This window comes from Cibotium barometz, chromosome 4 (assembly GCF_041138505.1).
Source record: "Cibotium barometz isolate CiBa-2024 chromosome 4, ASM4113850v1, whole genome shotgun sequence".
Lineage (NCBI taxonomy): Eukaryota > Viridiplantae > Streptophyta > Polypodiopsida > Cyatheales > Cibotiaceae > Cibotium > Cibotium barometz.
The window spans coordinates 61,012,084-61,039,445 of NC_141049.1; the positions used below are offsets into that span (position 1 = coordinate 61,012,084).

The 27,362-nt window shown below is 40.7% G+C and overlaps 2 protein-coding genes across 2 annotated transcripts; both read left to right on the forward strand.

Moving 5' to 3' along the window:
* The first annotated feature begins 20,636 nt into the window (after positions 1–20,636).
* Positions 20,637–26,420, forward strand: LOC147639459 (putative pectinesterase 53). The gene is made up of 5 exons (XM_086783446.1): positions 20,637–21,131; positions 21,849–22,020; positions 22,214–22,420; positions 25,726–25,961; positions 26,092–26,420. The coding sequence occupies exons 4-5, from the start codon at positions 25,843–25,845 to the stop codon at positions 26,237–26,239; spliced, it is 267 nt and encodes an 88-aa protein (XP_086639572.1). The 5' UTR covers positions 20,637–21,131; positions 21,849–22,020; positions 22,214–22,420; positions 25,726–25,842; the 3' UTR covers positions 26,240–26,420.
* LOC147639460 (putative pectinesterase 68) lies at positions 20,703–22,724 on the forward strand. The gene is made up of 5 exons (XM_086794241.1): positions 20,703–20,817; positions 20,924–21,131; positions 21,849–22,020; positions 22,214–22,452; positions 22,655–22,724. Exons 1-5 carry the CDS (start codon positions 20,703–20,705, stop codon positions 22,722–22,724), a joined length of 804 nt encoding a protein of 267 aa, XP_086650367.1.
* Positions 26,421–27,362: the final 942 nt, after the last annotated feature.

Here is a 27,362-nt window from a genome sequence, read left to right on the forward strand (position 1 = left end):
ATATGTAAAGGATAAAGGGATTGGGTGATCGTCGATGAGAGGTACACCTTGAATATCCAGCAGGATAAGGGTTAGGATCGACCGGCCATGTATGGGCGCCCATGTGTGAACGGCTAAGTCACCCTATAAGAGTCAAATGTAACCCTAAAACTCTCATTCTCAATGTGTTGAATACAAAGTGTGCTCTTGCCTTATCTTCTCGTTCCCCTTCTCCTGCGTATGTGTGTGAGAGAGAGAGAGTGAGAGAGTGAGAGAGTGATCGAGCACTGTGTGGCAGCACGGCGGTAGAGCGGCGACGGCGGCTCCTTCTTCACTGCGACGCGAGAATCCTTCACAGCGGCGGTTTGAGCGGTGAGTGACACACCTTTGCTTTCTGTTTGAGCTTGCTAGGTTTCTGGTTGTATGCTTGCAGCCATTCGTGGCTCGCATATGGTGTTCGGCAAGTCCCCAGCTCCGACTCGTGCGATAAAAGCGCACACCATCAGCTTATTCAGTACCAAAACTGAGTCGTATACACGTCATACATGTCCCAAACCTTCGTAGACATGTAGCAGTCTTCACATAACCATACATGCACAAATCAGTGCATAAATAGCAACAAGTACAAGTGTCAAAACCCTTGCCAATAGGTTGCAGTCAGCAAATATTCAGCATAACAAGCTTTATCTAGCTTCACAAAGTCCACAAATCATGTCATACATTCACTTCAGTGTGTCGGGGTTCAGTACATGACCATATGGGCAATCACAAGTATGCTGTATGCATGTCAAGATTGCATTCACTGTTAGCAACCAGCCAAGACAATGTCACTGCATCAATTTCCAACGTTAAACTTCTGCTTCAAGCCAACAAATCCAGCGCATGAATGCTTTGCATATTCATGTGCTCCAATGCTGCCTTCTGGATACAGTAGAGAGCTTTGTTTACAGCTCACAGCTTCGTGCAGTAAAAGCGTACATTTTTGGCACTGCCTACTGCTGCTACAGGGGAGATGCCCTGCACCAAGCTCCAGTCTGCAGCTCGGGTTGCTACGTGAAGTGAAATTTACACTGTAGGAAAGGCGACTGTGTGTATGTTGTTGATGTTTTTTCGTGTTCTGTAATCTGTTTCTGCAATTCTGGATCCCTTGGTTTTCTGTTGTCTGGTTTTCTAAGTTACGCGCGTGTGCAAGCAGACGAGGGGATTTTTGAATCCCTAGTCCTGTGCTGTGTGCGAGTAGCACCGCGGCCAAGTCCAAACCCTAGAAAACAAACCCTAGAAAATTTCTTCTTTTTTCAAAAAAAATAAAAATAAAAAAAAGCACCAAATTTTTTTTATTAAAAAGAACCCGTGTGGAGAGGAAAGAAATTTTGTATTTGAGAAAAAAATTTTGAAAAGAAGAAACCCCCAATTGACCCCGACCCCGGCCTTGGTCTTTTGATATATAGATATAGGACAGTGAGCCTCCATAGCTTTCTTTCAAGTGAAAGCTAAAGGGAAGTGGAGCTCTATATGTAGCCCACCCCCCAAGAAGTGGAGTGAGCATGTGGGATAAAGCCTTCACCCTTCCCCCCAGGGATTTTATATTCACGTGATCACAAAATTTTTTTTGTTAATAACATGTGTGAACATGTTATTAACATGTTCACATGTTAACATGTTCACAAAAAAGCCGGTGGCAAGCGACCTCGTAACTGGGAAAAATCCCGCCGGGCTTTTAATATACCCGGCGGGCCCGCCGGGCTTTTGCTTTGCCCGGCGGGTCCCGGCGGGGTACATTTTTCTATATATATGGGCCCGGGGGGCCCTTTGGGATTTCATTACTGACAGCATACACAGGTAATAAAAAACTTGTGTGTGTGTGTGTGTGTGTGTTTGTGTATGTGGGTGTGTTCGTGCGGGCAGCCGCCCACTGTCGCAATGCGCGGCAAGATGTGGGTGGTCCGCCACACGAGGGATGTGTGTGTGGGTGAGTTCGTGCGGGCAGCCGCCCATTGTCGCAATGCGCGGCAGGATTTGGGTGGCCCGCCACACGACTGGTGTGTGTGTGTAAGGCCATTCTTCGGAATGGTGCTTACCCTGGGGCACTTAGTCGGTAACGCGGCTAGTCTGTGTCCTATGGTAAGTATGGCACGCCGTAGCGGTACTAGTCGGTAACGCGGCAAGCATAGTATCGTTATGGCGATGTCACCTTCCCTTCCCTTCCCTTTGTCAAATGCGGACATATGGTCGGTAACGCGGCCAGTGTATGTTCGTATCCTATTGGTATTTCCATAGAATCGGGCGGCATTTTGTCGTTAACACGGCAAGTTGGTGTCGTCCGCTAGTGCATAAAATGTTTTTTGCATATTGCGGCATTTGATCGTTAACGCGGTCGAAAAAGTATCGTAAATTTCCTTGCGTATTTCGGCATATGATCGTTAACGCGGTCGAATAAATGTCGTAAATTTGTTTGATTTGACTTGTATTGTTTTTATTGTGTTTGATCCATGCGATACTTGGTTGCTAACGCGGCATTAGTATTTCATGGATCAAAGTTTACATCATATTGTCTAACCGTTTTATTTTACAATATCGTGATTCGTAACTCGAAAAATATGAATCTCTCTCTTCTTACCCCCCTCTCTCTCATGATACACTTCACAACTCTTTCTCTATCTCTCTCATGATTCACTTCACAACACGATAGATGTGTAGATAATGATTTTTTTTATTTCTCTTAAAATATACATAATTCTTAATAATTTCTTTTTTCTCCCTCTATTTACTTAAAAATTAAAACAATACATTATTTTTCTCTTTAGGAACTCCCAAAAACATTAAAAATGTGATTTAATGTTTCTTCTCTCTATCTGTCACAACTCTCTCTTCCTCTCCTCTCTCTCTCTCTCTCATGATACACTTCACAATTCTCTCTCTCTCTCTCTCGCAATGATACACTTCACAACTCTTTCTCTCTCTCTCTCATGATACACTTCACATCTCTCTCTATCACGATAGGTATGTAGATGAGGAGTGCTTTAGGATTACAAAACATTATTTTTCTCTCTCTAGGAACTCACAAAACTATAAAAAATATCATTTAATGTTTCCTCTCTCTATCTGTCACACCTCTCTCTCTTCCTCCCCCTCTCTCTCTCTTTCTCATTCGATAATGTATACACTTCGTAAGTAATAATGCGCTTGTTGCGGTTGTCTCACGTTCGATAATGTATTGCATGATGTTGAGTTCAGTAATGTTTGATATATTCTGTTTTTGTTTGATCATTGATAAGTAATGATACACTTATTGCTGTTTTCTCACGTTTGATGATGTATTGGATGATATTGAGTTCATTAAAATTATTTGGTATTCCGTTTTTGTATGAACATTGACGATATTGATATACTTGTTGCTGTTCTCTCACGTCTGCTTGATGTTTATTTCAGTAATGTTTGATATTTTGTTTTTTTATGTTTAGTGTTATTTGCTAGATTTACGAAGACAATCAACATGCTTTCTCCCGAAGAGCGCAAAATTGTTCTGCGAGCAATTCGCGTTGAAGCGCTCATCACAGTATCACAATGTACTGATGATGTCGTCAAGAAGATCAATGAGTCTGAGATACTCATGCGAGATCTCATAGACCAAATATGGGAAAATGCACAGCATAGGCTTCGAAGCGGAGGCAACGCTGAGCTGCTAGATAGACAGAAGATAGCAGATTTCAACCATCAGCACATAACACGAACCATTTTGGGGAGCATGCGAGTAGCGTGCAGTGATCTAAGAGATGCTGCCCCGCCTGAAGCCAACATGCAACGTCTACAGTTATGGGACGTTGTATGGAGCGAGCAAAGGGCCAAGAGCAAGCGCATGAAGGCGTTGGATGCAGAGTCCCTCCCCAAAAGAGTGCGAATTGCCCAGGACGTCGCTGCAACGTCCAGTCAGGCAGATGCAAGTGGTACAGGTGTCATTAATCGTACCATCTACAATTCTATGTGCACACATCTTATTGGCATCCCGCACGAAGCTCTTCACGAAGGACGAACAATTGGCTCCGGTGTGTTTGGAACAGTAAAAGAGTATGCAATTAAAGGTATATCATTTTTACCGGAGCACATCACTTTTTGCGGAAAGCACTACAAAGGAGAAGGCAGCGCGAAGTTCGAGAGCTTCCAGGCAGAGTAGGGTATGCAAGTGCTACATCCATCGATTGTCCGATGCATTGCCTTTACAAAAGAGGCTCCTTGGATCACAATTTTCCCGTACTATAATGGCGGCGCTCTTGGTGATACTCTTCTGAAGGTTCCCTTTAGATTCAGTGAGTTCACCAGAGCCATTTTTCGTTTGGATCGAGGATGGAGACAACCCCCGCCTGATAATATCCCTTTAGGTCATCTAGAACTTTCAAAAATAAAAGAGGTAGTAATAAATATGCCACATATTATGCATGCCCTGGTGGAAGGTGTAGCGGCAGCACATATGGCAGGTATTGTACATACCGACCTACATCCTTTTAATGTAGTGTTGGATTATACAAAAGAGCTAAAGCCACGCATAGGTCTTATCGATTGGGGGTTGCTGCTGAGAGTGCCCAAAAAACGGGTGTCTCTCAATTTTGTTTTTGAAGCAGACAAGAACCCGGAGAAGGTGGCACAGGCAGTCTCCTGCGCAGACAGAGAGCGAAATAAACGGCCGTGGATTGCCCCAGAGCTTTATGATCCATTTTTGGCAGATGCATACACTCCTGCATCTGATGTTTTTGCCTTGGGATATTTATTACAAACTTTATATGACTTTTGGAAGAAAGTGCAAGAGTTGTGGATGGATAATAGTTCCCATGACAAAGTTACCATGGATACTATTATTCATAGAGTCAAAAATTGGATGTTTCTGCCTAATCGCGATGAGCGAAAATCAATTTTGCAAGTAGTTGAATTTTTTAGGTCACTAAATACTGACCCTACGAGGGCACAACGTCCTCTTGTAGAGCTATCGGTGGCATTCACCCCGACTTTGTAATGATACAGTATCAAGAGATGAAGTTTCAGGAATTTGAGAATTTGATGTGTCCAATGTTTCAAAATTTTGTTTCTCTTCAAAATTTGATGTGTCCAATGTTTCAAAATTTTGTTTCTCTCTTCATTGAGTCTTTGCAATATCTCTCTCCTCTTCTGGTGTTTAAGTTTATGTTTTCTCTTCAAAATTTGATGTGCGAGCATTGTTTGAAGTGTTTTTGGAGTCAAGTGGATATTTCTCATCGAGTCTTTGCAATACATATCTCCTCTCGTTGTGTTTGACTTCAAGATTTTGAGAGCAATGGTCAATTTATCTTACGTTGATCTTTACAGTTCATTAAAATCCTAAAGTCGTTTACGTTCATGCAGATATGGAGTAGGCGCAAGCGAACGAGCATCAGGAGTTAGCCAAGAAGGCATACGAGAGAATGAAGGCCCTTGCACATGGCCTGACAGCCCGCGAAGCTACAAGAACAGCGTGCAGATTATCGAAATGGACAAATCCAACTTATGCCCAATGGAAAGACATAAACAAACGGGTAACCACAGAGATGATAAAGGCAATATGGCCATGTCCAGATGGCGAGATAAAGAAGGGAAGATGGAAGATTTCTCGTTGCACTCACAATGATATCAAAACTAATGCCGAGCGCATTTTCTTGGAGGTGTACGGCCGTCCTCTCCATAACGCCGACGCTCCACTGTATTTTGCTAAAATGCTATATGCTCACTTTATACTGGAAACTCCAGTGGACTTCGCCTCCAGAGAGGCCACTGTCAACACCCACGACATACGTGAAGAGACAGTTACATTCACAAGAGAAGAACTTGCTCTTATGGTGGAGGGCGCCGGACTGGAGTTCAACCAGGTCAAAGAAAGCTTAGGGGCACAGATAGCAGAGAAGGAGAAAGAAGCTGACCGATTAACTCAAGCGTCAACTCCTCCCCCGGCCAATAGAGGAATTCAAGAGCAGCTAACAAAGATCAGCCAAGACGTGCAGAGCATCTCTTCACGTATTGCTCCTGTGCGCCAAGAAAACCACATCTCTCATTTTTTGATACATCCTGATCTTGTGGGAGTTTCTGCTGAGGCTACAAGTTCCTCCACCCCCCAATGTCCTGTATGTTACAAAGTATTCGATGGGTGGAGCGGCCAGTATATACTACCATGTGGACACTACTACCACTTAATATGTTTAGTGAGACAAATGCAAAATACTTCCACATGTGCATTGTGCAATGTCCCAATAAATCAAGGTATTTATACAGTGTTCGGTATGGCTAGCGAATATAAACCACCAGGACCTTTAGATGCAACTCCTAGTGCAATTCGCAATTTATTTCAAGATGAGAGCTAAGAAAAACAAATTCTACTTTTGTATTGATAATTTCTCCAAATATGATCATTTGTACAAGTACTTTTTATTAAATTAATGAAGTGACTTCTTCCTCTATGTCAGTATCTTGCTCCAAAATTCTTTCACCGTTTACTCTCTCGTCTGCTAAATTAAGCTCATCTAAGTCAATGTCTAAATTCTCTTCTATCTCAAGGGTGGTGCACAACGTACGTCCAACATCAAAGTTCTCGTCTACTACATCTTCACAATTGTACATCCATCTGGGCATATCTTCTTCATACTCTTCGCTTTTGATGTCTCGCAAGATCTTTTCATTGCAGTACATGTAAACAAGTTTATCTGCTCGATCTGCAAGAAGTCGATTGCGAATAGTACTATGAATATATTTATACATGCTCCAGTTTCTTTCTGAGCCTGAGTTTGAAGAGCACTGACTTAGAACCTTCATCGCAAGGTTGCGCAATAAAGCATAATGCTCACCACCATTCATCATCCACCACTTCCATGCAGGTTGCTCTTTAGCCATTTGTTGAACAAGGGAGTTGGAAAATAAACCCTCTTTCAACCGAAATGAGGTCATCTCCTTTATGCACTGTACACGATCATCATCATTATTATAGAAAGTGTTTACCACTTTATAAAAATCTTGCACCACCTCAACGTTGGACATCAAATCCATATTCCAATATTCAGGATCTAACATGTAAGCAGCACTGTGCAGTGGTGAATGCCCCCCAATCCATCTAGCATGAAAGTACTTCAACAGAACTTTTCTTTGTCTATTAGAGAATGGTACACGCCATTGCTTTTCCACCACTGAATGCTCTAATTTCTCAGGACACTCGAAACTCCGCTGGACAGTCCACCATTGCATCCATGCTTTTCCGAGATTAGGCGCTCTTTGATTAAGGCTTCGTACAGCATACATAACAGGCATCATTACATGGTATGCATCATTACATGGTATGCATCCATCACACTGTTCCACCAACTTCTTCTCGTAAGCGCTGCCTTCAAGACTTTGATTTTCTCTTTCACTTTTTCAAGTTGAGTGTTCTCCCAGTCATGAAATGCCATGCATGTAAATGTTTCACAAACTGCATCTTTATTTCTAAGAAGAGACTCAAAAGTGTAAAAGTGAGTGCAAAACCTAGTCTCCGCTGGAAGCTTTAACATAACTGACATGCGAGGTCGAAACATATCCAAAACTCTCTGTCTCTTGAGCATGAATTTCACAAGCTGGCGAGCAGTGTCGACGATTGAGGCAAACCATTTGGTATCATCAGATTTATACCAATCTTTTAATACAAGATTCAAACTATGAGTATTACAGCCTACCGAAAAAATATGTGGATATTGTCGCTGTAGGATTCTGGATGCATTTTTACAATTTTTTGCATTGTCCATGACGACTTGGACTACATTTTTGGCACCCACTTCCTCTATCACAGAGCTAATGACTTGAGCAATGTAAGCCCCAGTTTTGATTGAACCAGTTGAATCCACGGCACGGATGAAAGTCTCACCTCTAGGTGAAATAACCATTACATTAATTAATGGTTTTCTTTGCACATTAGACCATCCATCACTTACTATACTACATCCAGAAAGCTCTATATTGCTAAGAATTATTCTTTGTACACGTTCTTTTACCTGCGCATAACATTTCTCTAATAGATCATTTCGCATAGCATGGTACGTAGGCGGTGAAAACCCTGGTCCAAACTCACCAATTTTCTTCCATGCTCTCTTCCAATGCTCACTGTCCACCATCATCATAGCACTCCCAGAAAAGTAAATCGCTTCAGCAAGGACGAGTTGTGCATCATCGAGTCGACCTTGACGTAGGCTTTCTTGCAATGAAGTTTGACGCATGGGTATATTTCCTACGTCAAAGTTTTGCTTGCAAGAAGATGCACTGGGTAGATTACTTTCTGGCTGCATATTGCCGTTCGGGGTACAAGTAGGCGATGTAGCGGGAGTTTGATGATTAGAACAACAGTGTTCTTGCTGCCTTGATACATTAACGGTAGGAGTGTCATGTTTTCTTGAATCTTTCTTTTGAATTTCTTCTCTTATGCGTTTGGCCACTATAGGTGCAGAGGGGTGGGTACATGACTTTTTCTTCGGTCCGCCTAAAAAGTGTTCTCTTAGTCGAGGCGCCCCACCTGATTTTACTGCATGGCATAGCTTACACTCCCAATCTATGAATCGATCACCAACGTTAATTGCATATTGCCACTCTATCCCAGGTGCCTTTTTTTTCCTGCTATTTGAAATTTGGACTCTATTGGAGGTATCACTGGATCCAACATTGTCCTCCATCTCAACAAATAACCTATTCAACCAAGCATATAACAATGAATACACAAATGAAAAAACAACAAATCACTCACGTATAACAAAACATACATCTGCAGACAAAGTACTTCGAAACTATCTTGACAAATACAAAAGATCATCACATAACACAAAACTATTTCAAACTATCTTGCAAGGTCTTACTACAAAACTACTTCGAAACTATCATGCACATTGCACCCCCAATGAAGGATGCCTTTTGTACCCAATTAAGGATACTTTACACAATCAAAGATCTATGCTTGCCCAATACTCTAGTATAGGACAATAGACCTTCTCTAACATTCACAAAAAAAAACAAAGATCTATGCTTGCCCAATACTCTAGTATAGGACAATAGACCCTTGTCTACTCTAAACTATATCAAGTATCAAGAACCAATACAAGCCCCTAAGCAGGACTCTTGGCTCCATCAAACCATTCATAAAGCAGAATGAGGTAGATTACGTACGTGGCTCAAATGCAAAGCTGAATGACTCCAAATTTGTCCCTAAATCTCCGCAAGTATTAGCTACGAACCACACCCTGCCCCCAGTTCAAAGAACTAAGGACGAGTGGCCCAATAGCCTTAGGAGTGCCTGCAAGGAAAGACGACAGCCCCTAAAATAAGGACGTTCTTCCCAAGAGGACACTTCTAGCAACTCGAGAGCTCTACAAGTACTTTGAGGAGAGATATCACGCCCCCAAAACAAGGACTATCTTCCCAAAAGTTGTACGATGGGTGTCGGGCAGTGTTTATATACAGAATAATACCCCGTCGGTGTTTTTTGTTTTTCCCGGCGGGCCCGCCGGGCTTTTACCTTTCCCGGCGGGCCCGCCGGGAAAACCTCATACCCCGGCGGGCCCGCCGGGAATGGTAGAAGCCCGGAGGTGTTACTGGAATAGTGGGTTCCGGCAGGTCATTTCTCAGGTCATGTGAATATACAATGTGATCACAAGTTTTAATATGTTAACAATAGGTTTTGTTAACGTGATCACGAAATTGTGAAGACGTTAATGAAATCCCTGCTTCCCCCCCACAAGCAAATAGACTGTTCTGAGGACCACAGGAGCTCCAGATAGGCAAACACTGTGCTGTAAAGCACCCTAGGACCCTTTAAACGATACGCTCATCTCGAGCTATCACATGCCCTAGTCCAGGTTCGATCATAATAAGTAAGGGGGTTAAAAACGGATTGAAAACAATACAAAAACATGTAAAAACGGGGTGCGAAACACCCGAGAAACCACTTGGGTGGGCACTTGGGTGGGCTTCAAGGGTAGTTACCAACGTCCGTAGGGTACCCACGTCACATGCATGTATGCTCTCGTCGGGTGCTAGAGCCTGAGCAACTAGAAAGCGTTTCAGTTTACGCAGGCTCACACCATCCCTCCACGTTAGCATCTTCGCCTTCAGCTGGAACCCAAGGAAGTGCGACCCAAGATCCACGAATAGCGGATAGTGACTCGTTCTCTGACTCAGAAGCCATGGAAGGGAACCCTACCAAGAACCCTGAGGAGGCAAGCCAAAACATGCCAGTTTGGGCCCCACAACCCGGATCTAGCATGTTTAGTCGTCTAATAGAGACCTTTAGTAGAGCTACACGCTCTGAACATGCGACAAGTGAAGTAAATGAAGAAGGAGGGATAGTGGATTTGCCATTCACATCTTATGTAGACCCTACCCTCCCAAAGAGTGTCCATGTGGATATTCTACCCACTTCATTTAATGAAGGCCCTACGGAGCTCCCACCTTCTGACGCGCTTCCTAAAGTAAAGGTCCCTAGAAGTCAATCCATAAGAAGTGACATTGCGTCCACTTCAAGAGAACCGTTTGGCACTCCAAGTCTAGATGGGATATTTCTCAATGAAAATTGAGAATATGATCTACACACATAGACTCTAAGACCTATACACGGGTTACACATACCATGTAGGTTGGTTAGAAGTCATACGATCTACATCTAGTGCCACTAATCTAGAGGAGCAACAACAAATGATATGTGAGGTTATTCATAGAACTATCCAATTCGAGAGGCAAAATAGGGGAGTGAACCTAGTTTCCCACTAGCCCTATGAAATTTTTGGATACGGGCAAGGCCAAACAACCAACTCTGTCACAATTCGGTGAGTCCCATAGACCCTTCGTATGTTGTTTCGCCCTGGAGTCTCAATGCAGGTTGAGCCCACGAACAGTAACTTTACCTTTCCAACCTTGGCTCAACTTTCCATTAGGGAATCCACAATGCCTACCCCGATGATGAGCATGACAGAAAGCGCACCTGTTACCACTGTAGTTAGTACGACACTGCTACCTAGTGGAACAGTACCTACAACAGTGCGTGCCAGTGCCTATCGATCATATGTACCTATCACTACTCATGCTCATGTAGCTCCTACGCCTTTTAGTATGCCAATGGCATATGCTCCACAACCGCCTTATCACAACCCTTATCCAAGAGGAGCTAGGCCTAGTCACATATCATATCCTACGTCAGCTGCTTACATACCAAGACCAACGCCAACTCCTATCAACCAGGCTATCCGAGAAGTGCCTCCACCAGCTATGCCTACTCACCTAGGTGATCTCGTAGCATTTGCTCAGACGATCGGACGATCTATTACGAAAAACATGTGGGGCATGCCTGAGAGAGAACCCAGAAGCAAGGCGGTACAAGTGGCTAAGCTCACTCAGAACTTCAGTGGTAATGAGGATGTTAGGAAGCACATTAAAGTTTTTGAGCACGTGTGTGATTCTTTGGAAGAGCACAATGAGCTACATAAATGTAAAGCCTTAGGCTTAACCTTGACTGGAAAAGCCGGAGATTGGTATCGAACTTTAAGGGTTGAAGAGCGTACTAACTATCGCACTCTCAAGAGATTGTTCTTGAAGGAATACATACGTGAGGGTGTGCTTTGGGGAGTAGCATCTCAACTCCAAAAAGCCAAACGTGAGGAAGGGGAGTCAGTGAGAGACTTTATTAGTCGATTAAAGCATCTAAATTCTCGCTGCACTCTTGATGAGCGCTTCAATAACAACCAACTGCTTGATAGATTCATTCGAGGATTGCGCCACGAGGACATATACAATGGCCTAGTCATTAGAGGTCTTACGACGTGGGAAGCAGTCACTGCCAATGCAATCCAATTGTAGTAGGGGAGCCAAAACCTACTTGTCTCGAGATGAGGAGTGGTGGGTGATCTAGGCCGAGTATAGAGACACGCCACGCCTTCTGACAGGTACAACCAGTAAAGGGTAGCCGCACAGGCTTGGATGGAGAGTGTAGGCTAGTCACACCTTAGTATTGGAGGCTATGAGTCCTTCTACGTGATTACTTTGTAGGTTTTTTTGCAAATCTCTTTCATTCGTTGTCTATGGTGTGCATTGGTTGCATGCCCTAAACCTTGTGTTGGTTGGTTGTTGTAGGTTTTTTTGCAAATCTCTTTCATTCGTTGTCTATGGTGTGCATTGGTTGCATGCCCTAAACCTTGTGTTGGTTTTTGATGTAGGAGAGCGTGGTAGGTCATTCTCCATTTCCACAGGAGGAGATATGGCTACAGGTTTGGCACAAGCACTGCTTCAGCATATGGAGTCTGAGGGTATGCCTATCAATTAGGGAGCAATTGGAGTCTGAGGGTATGCCTAAACCTTGTGTTGGTTGGTTGTTGTAGGTTTTTTTGCAAATCTCTTTCATTCATTGTCTATGGTGTGCATTGGTTGCATGCCCTAAACCTTGTGTTGGTTGTTGATGTAGGAGAGCGTGGTAGGTCATTCTCCATTTCCACAGGAGGAGATATGGCTACAGGTTTGGCACAAGCACTACTTCAGCAATTGGAGTCTGAGGGTATGCCTATCAATTGGGAAGCAATAGCGAGCCACGAATACAATAAGCATCCTACTGCTAGTTGCATCCATCTACTCATTTTTATTGGCATGTTTGCATTGAATACTAATTTCTTCTTATGCATGCATTAATATAGGATATGCCTCAGCCCTCACTTGGTGACGAGTAGTGCGGTACTAGCCAAGTGTTGCTATCTATAAAGTGTTGTTATCCATGCCTTGGATCAATATCGGCATGCAATCATGAAAAATGTAATTATCTTTTTGACTTAATGTAAAATGTAGGTTTTCTCTCAATTCTGAGTACAATTCGACAAGTACTCTTACCAACAACAACAGGCATAATGGTGTAGCTAACTGCAATCTTGACCATTCTGCATCATTTCCTTGTAGTGCTCCTTGCAAACTAGTCTCAGTAATAGAACCATTTAAGCCACTATTTCACATTAGAAATAATCCCTTGTAGGGTAGTTTTATGTGATGCTTATAGAAACCATACATGAATCCTAGGACAAGGATGGATGGGGCATGCCAAATTGATTAGGCCTCAAGAATAGTCATGTACCCCTTACATCTACGCAAGTAAATGTGCTCATTGGCTTAATAAGAACCCGAGACCTTAGGGGATTAAGTAAAAGAGAAGAACATCAACGAAACCTTGCACTCAACCATGCCTCTCTACAACAATCTGTTGAGAAAGATGGTGCCATGGAGCACAAGGAAGGTAGGGAATGAGTGTAAGAGCAAGTTGCCACATGGGCAAGCAAGAATTATCCCATATGAGCTAGCAATTTAAGCTAAGATGTACCCACCTCATATAAAAGGTGTCAAGCAATCAAATCACACAAGCTCTCAAATATTTCTATGAGTATAAGTCTCAATCTTGTAACCTGACTAAACTTGAGTCTAAAGCTTAATTAGTTCATCTTCTCATCATTATGAGTGCACTTAGGCATCATCCACCTTAGCTTAGGGTTTTGCATCAAGTCATAGCTAAGATGTACCCACCTCATATAAAAGGGGTCACTTTCAATCAATCAAATCACGCAAGCTAAGATGGATCTACCTCATATAAAAGGCATCACTTTCAAGCAATCAAATCACGCAAGCTATCAAATCTTCCTATGAGTATAAGTCTCAATCTTGTAACTTGACTGAACTTGAGTCTAAAGCTTAATTAGTTTATCTTCTCATCATTATGAGTGCACTCAGGCATCATCCACCTTAGCTTAGGGTTTTGCATCGAGTCACAGCTCCCATAGCCTTATCTTGAGGTGTTGTTTTTTTCAACATGGTATCAGAGACTCCCCTCTCCTCATGAGCCCCTCCATTTTGAGCTTAGGTCATTTATTTCAACTTTATTAGCAACAATCATTTCATTCAACTCACTAATCTCAACTTCATCCAACCTTATCTTCTCATTCCCCTTATGGCCCAAAATTAGTGAACTCCATTCTCCTGATTCTCTTCATGATTAGCCAAGCTCTCTTAGCCACTTTCTTTACATCTCTAGGTGTAAAAGATCACCAAAGGAAGCCATCTAATTTGCTCTCCATGTCATGATTTTCAGATTACAGTGCCGATTGGTTACTTTAACCATTCAACCTCCTGATTGACACTCAATCCAAATCCTTTTAGGTGTGGGTTAGCAATGCCATGAGCTACTCACAAACCAATGCTTGAAGCTTTTAGTTTAGTAAGCAAGCTAGGAAAGCAAAAAAGCAGATGGGAGAAATTGACGAATTGCACTAGTTTTTGAGGTTTTGAGCTAATTCTCTCTACATAGGACACTTTTCCTCACTAAGAACAATATTGCTAAGGAAAATTCCCCTTCAAAAACTTCATTGGTAAGCTCAAATTTAGCCTCCATCTCTTAGCCCTCTTAATCACCATATTAAGACGGTACTTAAGCTCATTAAGGTAAAATTAGTAATAATCAAGCTAAAAGTAGTAACAATCAGGCTTAATTAAGGCCAAAATTGAAAAGGAGAGGGTGCATTTGGATGTGCTAAGCATCGAAGCATATCACATTACACTTTGGGCGTGTTGAAAGGTCCCGGAAAAGCAAAGAAATCTCATATCTTAGGGATCAGATCTATCTACTAAGCATTACTAATCTTGCACTAGCGTTTTCAACACCACAAAATAAAAAATATTTTTCTTATTATCCTTGTATTGCGCATTTGTCTTATTGCATCAAGTGTGAAGAAAATCATTGCAAATCAAAGCCTATTTTGCATGCCAAATCTTGGAAGAGGCATAGACACGTCCGAGAGTATTACTCCTTAAGACCATCTCAAAATGGCAAAACGAACACAACAAGTCATGTTGAGAAGGAAGGGTTTCACACTTGGGGCTACATAAATGTATTTGTTAATGCACAAAAAGGTATGGAAGATGGTTAAGGAGGATGCACCTAATAACAAAATTGATGAGTGGGTAGAGAAAGATGAGCAAGCATTGTCACTTATTGGGTTACATTTGGGGCCTAATCTCATTCACCACATTGATCACAAGGATAATTCCAAAGGTGCATGTTGGAGCTAAAGCAAAAAAATCAAGAAATAATTTTTATGGGCTAGAAATGAATTTCAGTGAGTCACTAGCACAATTTGTTAGCAAGACGAAAAGCATAATAACACAACTAGATGGCATAGGTGCCAAGATAGGAGATAAGGATGCACTAGCCATTCTCTTAAAAAGAATGCCAGAAGAGTACAATGCATTGGTGACTAAACCAAAAAAATTGCCAGAACCAACCTTTGAAGGATGTGTCTCCTCTCTTCCTCAAGAAGAAAAGGAGCTTAAGCAAGGAAACACAACTGTGCAACATGCACTCTTCAACCAATAAAAGAGAAATTCTTTCATTGTGGAAGGATGAGACACTATCCAAAGTGAATGAAAACACAAGCACAAGCTAAAGTGTGACCATTAGAAGAAGCTGGGATACAAAGAAGAGGAATGTTGATTCAAGAACTAAGAAACCAACTACATGAAGTCTTCATCAAGCAACGAGGAGATTCCCAATAACAACAGACTCTTCTAAAGAGCTACATTAACAAACCTCACTACCCAAGCCTAGTTCTTAGCCTATATGTTATAAAAAGGGGGTCATCATATGAGTAGACACCCATCTCATTTCACTTGTATTGTTTCCAGCACACCTTACTACCTTAAGTAGCCATGTTAGCACTAAAGTGGGGGTGATGACATTATGTAACTAAAACTTACCATAGGTGAGAGTAGCAATCATGCACCTAGAAGGGAATGACAGAGATATGATCATGTAGGTTAACCAAGGAGTGGATTGACAATGTCATCTTCAGAATATGTTAGAGTTAGACTACATACCTCTAGCATAGATATTGGATAGTGCATGTGAGATTACATTTCTAGTATCATGCAGACCTAGGGAGTGGGATAGTGTTATCTTCAGGACATACTAGAGTCAGGTTACGTACCTCCAACATAGAGATTGGACATTGCATGGGAGATCATTAGCATCATAGCCTAGCACATGTGCTGAAGGCTAGATGCATTGAGGCCATGGAGTTCTTAAAGCAAAAATTCTTTGGTCCAAAAATGAAAGAAGGTAACTATTTGCAAGAACATTTAAGCCCAACAAAGATGGAGTGGAGATAATATATCTAGGCCATAGCTCATTTCCCCCCTAAGTTTTAGGACACACAAGATGTGGACATACATATATAATTGATGCAACCACTCCCTCCTTGCTAGAGTCAAGCAAGGTCACCTACAAGGGGAATTGGAAAAACCACTTCCACAATGAGCTCCCAACTAGGTATAGATCTGCACTAACCCAATTTTTTTCCATCACTTTCTATACACTATGGTAATATGCTGGTCCATTTCTATTGAAAATAAAGGAAATAGTGATTTATATAATCTAGTTTGATTATTTTAGAGATAAAAGAAATATTTTTTTAATCATAGGTCGATATGGGAGATATTTTAGAAGGGTTGTTATATACAAGGTTTTAGAGAAACAAAAAAGCCAATTTTATTGTTTAATGGACATGATGATGATTTTTTGTGGTCCAAGTATTTAAAAGCAAATAAGTGAGTGAGTATGAAGCTTTAAATATGAATTTAGATATTAAAAAACTTCTTTTAGGTATAGGTAGGCATGTGAGTGATTTTTTAGGGTAGTTAGATTTTTTTTATAAAAAAAAGAGGGGGGAGGGTGTCTAGGTGGTGGGGCTAAAGGTGGGTAGAGTAGAGGGAAACTAGGGGGAAAAGTAGGAGGATAAGATCACCTAAATAATATGTGACATATGCCAATTTGTAAGGGACCACCTCCCCTTTTTTAGGCTTTAGCTCAGTAACCCATTTCTTATGAGGCTCTTTCGTAGTTCATTTCTTTCCTATTGAAATGAATATATATTTTTTGATAGTGTGCCAAACCTCTCTAAGCCTCGTGCAAATTGTCTAGCCTCTCTATGCCACTATCCTATCTACATACTTGTGTGATGGGTATCCACTCTACTAAACCATGGCTATTTCTCATAACGTGATCTAACTAGTGACTTGGTTTGGCATCACATTTATTATGAGTGTGAAGCATTGATATCTAATAATGATGCTTATAACATGAGAGAGAGAGAGAGAGAGAGAGAGAGAGAGAGAGAGAGAGAGAGAAGTTAAGTGTAAAGATGAACCACAATAACAACAATGCTAGCATTCATATAAGCAAGAGAGAAGTTAAGTGTAAAGATGAAGCACAATAGCAACAATGCTAGCATTCATATAAGCAAGAATATTAGCTTTATTGTTAATGATAGTATTTTTTATGCTATACCCATGCATTAACAAGTCATGTAAGATTCTACAAACAACTATCCTCTTATTGTGTCACTTGTTCTTCTTCGTTAAGATTTTGTGCCTCCAAGTTTGTGCATTAAAAAAAAGCCTTTTGATGATGAAAATGCAAGTATTATGCTTGCTTGCTAAACCTTGCTTAATAGTGAGCACTCACTATCTTTCCAATAAATACACCCTATTTGGCAAAGAGCTTGCTATACAACCTTGGGGTTGTCCCCCACAAACAATACAAGTGTACCAAATTGATATTTGCATTTAAACAATAAAAATCAATTAGAAAGGTTATATTTTAACTATTTTATAAATGTTAAAATATATGTAAGAGGAGAAAGGGTTTCACATTATATTTGGATATATTTTACAAAAGTGATACTTCAAATTTATTGTCTAAGCCATATATGAAGAATGATTTGTTTTAGTACATGCACGAATCTAAATAGTTTTCTCAACTCATGAATATACATCTAAAATTTCACATTAATTATTTCATGCCCTTAACACACGAATTAGGTATCATTGGGCTATTTTGATATCATTTAGCCTTACATTATTTTCTTACATATAATAGGATTTAAAAAGTGGTGCTGTTGAGCTTTGATACAATTTTTGTATATGATTCTATGCACATCATTAAGCACTTTTCCATACATAGGTTCTCTCCATCATAGCATTGGATATTTGGCACATTAGGAAATGATCAAAGACGACATCATGATTGAAGTTGCTTTTTAGGCCTCACCCACATACGTTTCTTTTAGCATCATCTCATCTTTTAAAAAAAAATAGTGAGTTGCATTGAGGTTTTGGTTGAGAGGTCAATTATTTCTTGGCTCCATTACCTTTAGTGATGACAATGATGCAGTGTAATTGAGGTATACACTTAGATGTTAATATGGTGGGCAGGTGGTTAAGGTTTGGTGTGTTAGAGACTTGCAGATTATACTAAAAAACAAAAAGATGGCCGATTATACTTAGATGGCTGATAGGATCTCTTATGATAGAGTAAATGATTCATTACATCATGCGCATCGAATCCTTTATTTAAGAAGGAGAAACGTAAACACTTACTTTTAGAAAAATGACCACATAAATTTACCAAAGGCATGCATTAGCTTTTGAAACCCCCATGCCATAAAGGCTCCACCTTAGTTAGATTGGCTTGAAATGCTTTTGTAGGAGAAAACAACTCAAAGCCTTGTAAGCTGACTAATACAACCAATGTCCTTATGTTGACACAGAGGCACGCATGGGTGGTTCTCCAAATCAAGTCATGTCAATTTGCAACCAGTGAAAGGTTGACCTACCTAGATAGACTTTATCTAGGCATACACTAGCTTTTGAAACCCCCACGCTATAAAGGCTCCACCTTAGTTAGATTGGTTTGAAATGCTTTTGTAGGAGAAAACAACTCAAATCCTTGTAAGCTGACTAGTACAACCAATGTCCTTATGTCGACATAGGTGCGCACGGGTGGTCCTCCAAATCAGGTCACGTCAATTTGTTACCAATAAAAGGGTGACCTACCTAGATAGACTTATCTAGTCAAAATATGTTTTAATAGACAACTTTAGAGAGTTTGAAGTGTTTGCAACCTAAAAGGCAATTCTGGTTGAATCTCTTTTACAATCTCACTAGAAGGATGTGAAATAGTTATACACAAAAAATCTTAAATTGTTGAGGTCTAAGAGAGAGTTTTTTTATTTTTATTTTTTTTGGGGAGGGGGGGGGGGGGGGGGGGGTATTGTTGACTTATGGGGCGGGTGGAGGGGGTGTCTTTTTCGTGTTTATGTGTTGCATCATAAGTTTAGTGTTACCTTGACTTACCGAGAAGATGTAGCATTTAGTTGGAGCATTCCCATGCACTTCTTGAGACAGCAGACTCCGTGCTCATTAGCGGAAAAACAAAGAAATAATATAATTGGTGCTCATGTATCTTTCTGATTTGCAAGCCTTGGGACCCGAAGAAGAGTACTCGTCTTGAAATTTGATGGCGTGGACGGATTAATTTGGTTCACGACAGGGATTTCGTGCCAATAGTTCCGTCCGCACGAGAGGGATTTCCTGTCATGTTCTGATGCTGCTGCTGCTGCTTTTGCTTATGAGAAAGAAGGCTCCTCAAATGGGACGCAAGTTAGTTAAGATGCCCCGAACGAAAAGAGAGCCAGACGAAGGCTAATGGCGACAGTGTGTGTAGCCCTACGATGATGTGGCAATGCATAATCTGGATGTAGCGCAAGTTGGATTTGAGGAATGATTGAGGAGGCTGCTACTCACTTTACAATTTGTCTACATCAGGAGCAGTTTGCTGTTCATAACACGAGTCACCGACCTGCTCATCTTTTGCCAATCTCCTACGTTTGACTAAATGCATCTCATGTGACCGACCCAAAAAGAGCCACATCTTTTGCCAATTTCAAAAGGTCCAAACTCACTCATTGTTATACTGTATCAACTATGCAGCTTGTTGACTGCTTTAAATTTTTTAATATAAATATTTTATGTTCCCAAAAAAAAAATCCATATGTGACATGGTCAAGTCAAGCCGTGTAATTGTTCTCATGCTTGGGATGTCAAGATATGAGGTCTTGCCTTTTTGCACATTGTGAAGGGTTAGGTGTTTCTAACAGTCACTCATCATGGTTTAGTCAACATCTTGAATGATCCAATGGTGCTGGTTTTTATTCACTTTTCTATGATAAAAAATACCTGCTATGGAGCTGCTTATTTTAGTGTTATATTTAAAGGCTTTTAATTCAAAAGTTTACTCTAATTAAATGGTGTTGGAGTTGGCTATTATTTTCTATGATTCTTAAAATCTCTTCAAATTTTATTTTCTAAAAAAAAACCTCTTCTATGATGCTATTATACAGAAAATGGTCTAGGAAGGTGACTTGGTCCGCCAAAAGACAGCTAGCATGATTTGGTTTTTTTGGGGGTGTGAGGGTTATCAACCCGCGCTAACACGGGTGACGGTAACATTTTGCCAACCCTGCAAGCGACAGCGTCGACCTTCACCGACAGGTAATCGATGATGACCGCCGAGAGACAGAGAGACACACACACGTAAAGATTTTAAAGGAAAGGTTTCAGGTATGCGCCATTCAAAAACCAAAATTTTTTTTTAGTAAAATTGACCTACAAGGCTCAAGCCAGTAAATTCTATCTAGCTGTTCATGAATTTTAAATTTCTTTCCAAACAAAAGGGAGGGGAAAATGTACGTCATGGACATGGGCGCTGGGCCTTTAAAACCTTGGCATGCTTGCACGAGTTTGCAGAGAGTGTGCACTAGTGTTGTACTTTGTGCAGTAGTAGTAGTAGCCGGGTTCTCTTTAGAGCAATGGGCTTGCAGTGCGGCAGCAGTACTAGAGTGTCTATGCTTCTGCCAACATTCCTGATTCTAGTCGTATGCTTGCTGCATTTAGGAGAGGCATATAGAAGCAGAGCACTGGCCGGTACGTCTTCCGGCAACAGTACTATTAATGAAGGGCCTTCTACATTGATGAAAGAAAAAGAGAAGGATTTTCTAGAGTGGGTTAAAAAGGGTGGGTGAGAGGTCAGCTACTCATGCCGCAGCTGCTACTAGTACTGCAGGCGGCGCGTCCCCGAGTAGTTGGTTCCAAGCTAGCGAGCTGGGATCAGGGGGCTCTGTGATCACCGTTGGCACGAGTGGGGGTGCACAGTTCACCTCTATCCAGGCTGCGGTAGATTCCGTGCCTACCCAGAACTCTCAACGTGTTGTAATCCAGATTGCTGCCGGCGTCTATCAGTAAGGCTCACACACTTCTGGGTTTTCAGTTGTAGCACTTGCTGATGTGTATATTGGGCAGTACATAGCTTATAATTCTAGGGATACAAACTTTATCCCACGATAAGCGTGGATGGATGATGCCACCGTTAAGGAGCTCGTTGTCTAATCCAAATAACATTATATCACTTAAGCTCGGTGAAAATGAGATCATAATTTTGAAGGAAGGACTTATTGAAATGGTTAAGCAAAATACATGTAAAGAAGATTTTTATCGCGAAGATTTTAAATTAAACCTCACACTTTATTTGGATGGTTGAGCTTTGAACTCACGCTCCCAGTTGACTCGCACATACTCTAGCCTATCCCCCCCCCCCACCCTCCCGCACATACTCTAGCCTATCCCCCCCCCACCCTCTATACCTGTAAATTGGGACTCATTGTGATGTTATCTATTGATTGTTGGGATTCATTGTGATGTTATCTATTGATTGTTGTAATGTAGAGGCTTATTTGGCACATGCTCTTGAGTTTTTGATTATGTAACTAGAGCAAGAAATATAACGGATCTTAACTATCGATATTTGTAGCTAGAGGGTTGATTGGAACAAGCTGTGGAGTTTTTAACTATGTAATTGGAATAAAAGATGCATTTGTTTGATTGTTTTGAGGATCGTGAGCTGATGTAATATTGATTCGTTTAACTTATTTTTCTCATTCTTCCTTTCTTTTTGATAGGGAGAAGGTTCTTGTTCCCCAAAACAAACCTTACATAACATTCCAAGGTGCTGGGAGCGGTGTGACGACGATAACACATGACGATACTCAAGCTAATGCGGGTAGCACGCAAGACACTGCTACAGTGGGGGTGAACTCAGACGGTTTCATTGCCAAAGGCATCACCTTCCAGGTGCTACTTATTGTAACTCAAATTCATAGTCCCATCCCATGAGTATATATATTTACACACGGTTTCCATGATAATATTTTTTAAAACCATAGGTTATATTTGCTCAACATTATTGAACTCTCATTTAAACCCCCAGTGAAATATTCCTACGTAGAGTATATGGAGCTTAATCAACGGTTCAAATGAATGGCAGAATTCGGCCCCTGCTCCACCACCTGGAGCTGTGGGGAGGCAAGCCGTGGCCTTTAGGATCTCAGGAGACAAGGCCGCCTTCTATCAGTGCAACTTCCTCGGAGCTCAAGACACTCTGTATGATGACCACGGTCGACACTACTTCCAGAATTGCTACATTCAGGGAAGTATTGACTTCATCTTTGGTGATGGTCAATCTCTTTATCAGGTACAGATACACGTACTAATCATAATTATCAGGTAAAGATGCACGTGTTAATAGTAATTATGATCAAGTCAAAGTCTTATGCTAATAGGCCTTTATTAATGAATTGTGATTCCTCGGTGGTGTATGTATTGTGCCTTTCACTCTTTTCCAGATCATTCCCTCATTGGTGATTTCCAGATGACTCAAAAATGTTTGCCATTAATTTAAATTTTTTTGAGGGCTTGTTCTATGCAGTGAAAAGTACCCTTGCATGTTGGAAAGTGATAGTGGTTATAAAGCCTCATTAAGTGGGTTTGTCTCGTGATTAAACCCACCCAAGCCCATTATTGACTAATTTTCATCATAGTATGTCCCCCCTTTTGACGAAAACAAATTTGAAAGTCCTTGCAAAAGAATGCATACAATCATATGCCAAAACAATGCATATCTACACTAGATCTAGATCCAAACCTTCTATCTTCAATTTCTAGTATCACCACCATTAAGGCTCTGATGCACATAAGTACAACTCATGTAAGTATTGTAACTGTGAGCTCAAACCACCCAATCACCCTAGAGGTCAAGCTCACTCTCAATCTCAATAGCTATACATTGGAAATTTTGGAGTTTCTAAAAGTTAGTTGATTGCAATAATCTTAATCGTAGAGATCCTGGAGTATTCAAGAAATCATAGAATTTTGGAGTTATGAGTCTTGTTCTCTTAGTGCATGGAAACATTTTCATTCGTTTTACTTCTTGAGTTTCCACACGTTGAATAGCATGTCGCACTAACTTTAGCCAATAGTGTCCTTGATAGAACTCGAAGACTGTCCAGACATTATCCAAATAATCATAGTGTCTTTGACTTCATGCCTTTTGCTTTTTGCCTAAAGTGTGTGTTGACTAGTTTTTCCATGACCAATACCCAAAAAGAAGGCCTAATGTTGAAGGAGCATGCTTATTTGGATTAATGTGCCTATTCTTGGAGTACCATCATGGGTGCTCTCATCTAAAGTTAGTGTTGCATGCTATTCATGGTGTGGGATCTCGAGATAAAAAGAAGAAAAAAACCTTTTCATGCATGAAAGAAAAGAGCTTTCATAATTACTGTAACAGTCGATGATTTTTTGTAGACTCCAAGATCTCTGTAATTAAGATTATTGCAATCATCTTTTTTGGAAAAACAAATGTTGTATAGTGGTGAGAGTAATTTGGGGTCTAGGATGGTCAGGTAACTTGAGCCCATAGGTATCGTGCACATGGAGATTTGATATCAAAAAGAAATGGTAACATCTAAATATTTTGTTAATTTAAGAGATTTTTAAGTATATGTTTTTATAAGTTATATTCTCAGACCCACACCAATTACCATTATTTCTCTCCATTTTCCTAGCTTTTGTTTGTCTTGGTTTCTCACACGACTGAGGTGTAGCGTGCACCCAAAAAAAAAACAAGGTAAAGTCTATCTTGTACTTTTAAGTTTTAAAGTTTGAATAAAACCTACAAATTTTAGAGTTGAAGGTTCCAAATTCTTAGATTTTTGGAGGTTTTTATTATTCAAAATTAGTAAGACATGCTTTTAAATTAGAAAGATAAAGGTTTTTACCATTAGGGTGAAAAAAATTTATGCTTGCCAAAGACTAGGTGTTGTCTTTGGTTGTGTAGAATAGGGCTATGCCCATAAAAGGCAAACCCATGCTACATCAAATTACCAACATGTCGAGATTCGTCTACCCAACATAACCCAAAATGAAATGACTAGCATACCTTAAGTGGTCTTAACTATCCAATAGCAGAACGGCTTCCTAATCTATCATGCAACACTTAATATTCTATGACCTACATTCTCTATCGAACCATCTACAATAGAGCCAAAACCAAATGCATATTCAACATAGTATAATTTTTCATACTTACCCTAGAACATTATTTAGAGACACAAATAAATCCCACAAACCATATCAAAGTTGTCCTTGTGGAAAAAGAAGTTTAGCCTTCATCTTGAAGCTAATATAAACATCACACGGAGCTTCCCTTTGAAATATCAAAAGAGTACCTTCTTTCAAATTTTCTTATGAATATAATTTACTTGTGAGAAAATGCTATTTTCCACTTGGAATTATATCTTTTATGGCTCTTAATTGCGCCTTTTACACACTTCTATTGATTAGTGAGGTGGGACAACCAAATGCTTATGGTACACCTAACACTCCACCCTTATGTTGTTTTTTGTATATAAAAACTCTCACCCTCCTTTATAGTCTCTAATCTAGGCTTCAAGGCATTGCTATCTTTGGTGGGATGGGAGGAAGGAGTATGATAATGAATAACAAAAAAGTTTAAGAGTTTTTTCATTACCATGAAATTACATAGTGTAAAAGGGCATTTTCATTTTAAAAGATAACATAGTGTAAAAGGGCATTTTCATTTTAAAAGATTACATAGTGTAAAAGGGCATTTTCATTTTAAAAGATAACATAGTGTAAAAGGGCATTTTCATTTTAAAAGATATACTTAAAGTCCATTCTGAGGAGATTTGTATTGAGAAAGTGCTAAAAATATAAATAATATAAGACAAGCCTTAATAAAAGAGGTTTGTTTACTTATGGAGATACAAGAAAATTCTGAAGTTTTGAAGTAAATTTCTAGAAAGTGGAAAAATCTACACGTCACTGGTCACTAGTTTACTTGGAAGCACTAGTTTACTTGGAAGGAGTGTATTACAAATCTTAAAACCTGTAGGTAGGGGAATCTTTAAAAGTCCCTTGAATTCATGTAGATTTAGGGTTTTACTAAGTGAGAACAACAAGGTTTTTGAAAATACTCCTTGAACATAGATGCTATATGGTGTTGCTAAGTACTGAACTCCCAAGGCTACTAGATCTAGGGTGACCCAATGACACTCTCGTGGGTCCTATCTTGTGACTCGTTTCCTTGATTGGGTAATATTTAGAAGAGTATTCCGGTTCAGTCTAGCTCCACATGTGTCTATGGGAAAGGTATAAACTTGCCCAACAAAATCAAAATCTTAAATAAGTTTCCGCTGTTGCGCCCCCCCCCCCCCAAACCCCCAAAAAAAAATAATTGAGTAGAGTAGTGAAAATCACACGAAAGGAATCAGGATGGTTTTTTTTTTTCTAACGCTGCAAAATCGAAATTCATGTGCATACTTAACTAGTCGAGTATGGAGGGCTTCATCTCCTATACTTTTGAAAAGCCGTAGAGGCGTCCCCTGGTAGTGAGCGACTCTCTTCTCAAAGAGGAACGTTTGTTTACATGTGCCCAGGTTTAAAAAGGTATTGGTTGATTTGGTTGTGATGATGCAGAGTTGTCAGCTGCATGCGTTGTCTGTGAACCCAGGCTCGCTGACGGCGCAGAGGCGGTCGAGTCCGGGGGAGAGCACCGGCTTCTCTTTCGTGCAGTGCACGGTGGGAGGCTCTGGGATGGTGTACCTGGGTAGGGCTTGGGGGGCCTACTCGCGGGTCGTCTTCTCCTACACCTATATTGCCGATATCATCATCCCGCAAGGCTGGAATAATTTTGGGGTCCCCAGCAGAGAACAGTGAGTTTTTGAAAAGCATCAGCGCCCATTTAGCTTAATTCACGACGCTAAAGGAGCTTCTAATAATTGCAGTTAGAAATGATTAGCTTAGGTGCTATGATGGCGTCTGATTAGTGTATTTCTTGTGCAGAACTGTGTTCTACGGGCAATACAAGTGCTCGGGGCCAGGTGCTAATGAGAATGGCAGAGTGGCCTGGTCCCACGAGCTCACCGACGCACAGGCTGCCCCCTTCCAGACCGTCAGCTTCATCGACGGTGCGTCATGGCTCCAATCGTGAATCGTGATCCGCCACTATAAGCTACGCTATAATAAATCCAATATTGATCCTATCGCCGTAATTTCCATCCCATAACATGTGTACTTATATCCGCATATATCTCCAACACCCCGCAAGATAATTACGCAACTCGCAGCCTCCTCGCAACCCTCCATGTTTCCTTAAAAGACTGAATGTAAAAGATTTGCAGATATGCCACTCAAATGTCTAATATTATTATGCCCAACCCAGACTACCAGTGGCTGTGCAATAGCTGCGTCCTATTTTAAAAGATTTGCAGATACGCAACTCAAATGTTTAACATTATTCTGCCCAACCCATTAGCAGCAATAGGCTATTTTGAAAATATCCGCAGCCGCATGAAAGATGCAATCGGACAAAACCTTCATTTGTTCCCAATCATCGCGCTGGCACGTTATAGACCCTGTTCTTGTTGAACAATGCACTTGATAATAACCCCTCCCCCAAGCTTAAATAAACCAAAAAGAAATGAAAATAAAAGGATATAAACGAACAAAAGAAAGGAATATAAAAGTTGTGTGGACCCATTAAGTTGAAATAACCAAATATTTTAGGCTGATCTTTGACGAGAGCTGCAATTAATTGTGCTATCAAGAAGAAACAGGCTCACGATGTCGTTCCGATGCTCAAAGATAAGGATGGGGTATTGGCCCCCACCCAATATAAAATATAAAAATAGTTCATCACTTTTTCCAAAATATCTTTAGTACCCGGTTCTTGTCTCAAAAGAAAGACGAGATGCATGTGCCAAAATCGGTAGCTGCAGAAAAGAAATTGTCCCTCCCTCAATGAGAGCCATGTTGGAGTACGATTTGTCGGTGGCTTAATCTAGCTATGCCTAGTGGTGGGAACAAGATACAAGGCTCATTAATCCCTCATATTTACAGTGAATGCTTCTGCATATTTACAAATGCCAATCTCGGCTATTTACAGTTAGTTGCCGTGGGGGCCATTGTTAACCAACATGTTCCCTTCCTGATGCAGATCCGGAGGACCTTGACAGGGCCATTAGCTTCAAAAAAATTCTGATTCCCTACCTTTTTTTTATTTGGAACGAAGCTCTGTCATTTGGGGCTCGACCTTTTTCTATCAATTAAGGGGT

Excerpts from the sequence above, each read along its gene's own strand:
- LOC147639459 (XM_086783446.1), top strand. The coding sequence starts at position 25,843 with ATGGTGTACCTGGGTAGGGCTTGGGGGGCCTACTCGCGGGTCGTCTTC. Across the intron at positions 25,962-26,091 it reads GGGGTCCCCAGCAGAGAACA|AACTGTGTTCTACGGGCAAT; the intron begins GTGAGTTTTTGA and ends TTTCTTGTGCAG.
- LOC147639460 (XM_086794241.1), top strand. The coding sequence starts at position 20,703 with ATGGGCTTGCAGTGCGGCAGCAGTACTAGAGTGTCTATGCTTCTGCCA. Across the intron at positions 22,021-22,213 it reads CCAAAGGCATCACCTTCCAG|AATTCGGCCCCTGCTCCACC; the intron begins GTGCTACTTATT and ends AATGAATGGCAG. Across the intron at positions 22,453-22,654 it reads GTACTAATCATAATTATCAG|TGAAAAGTACCCTTGCATGT; the intron begins GTAAAGATGCAC and ends TGTTCTATGCAG.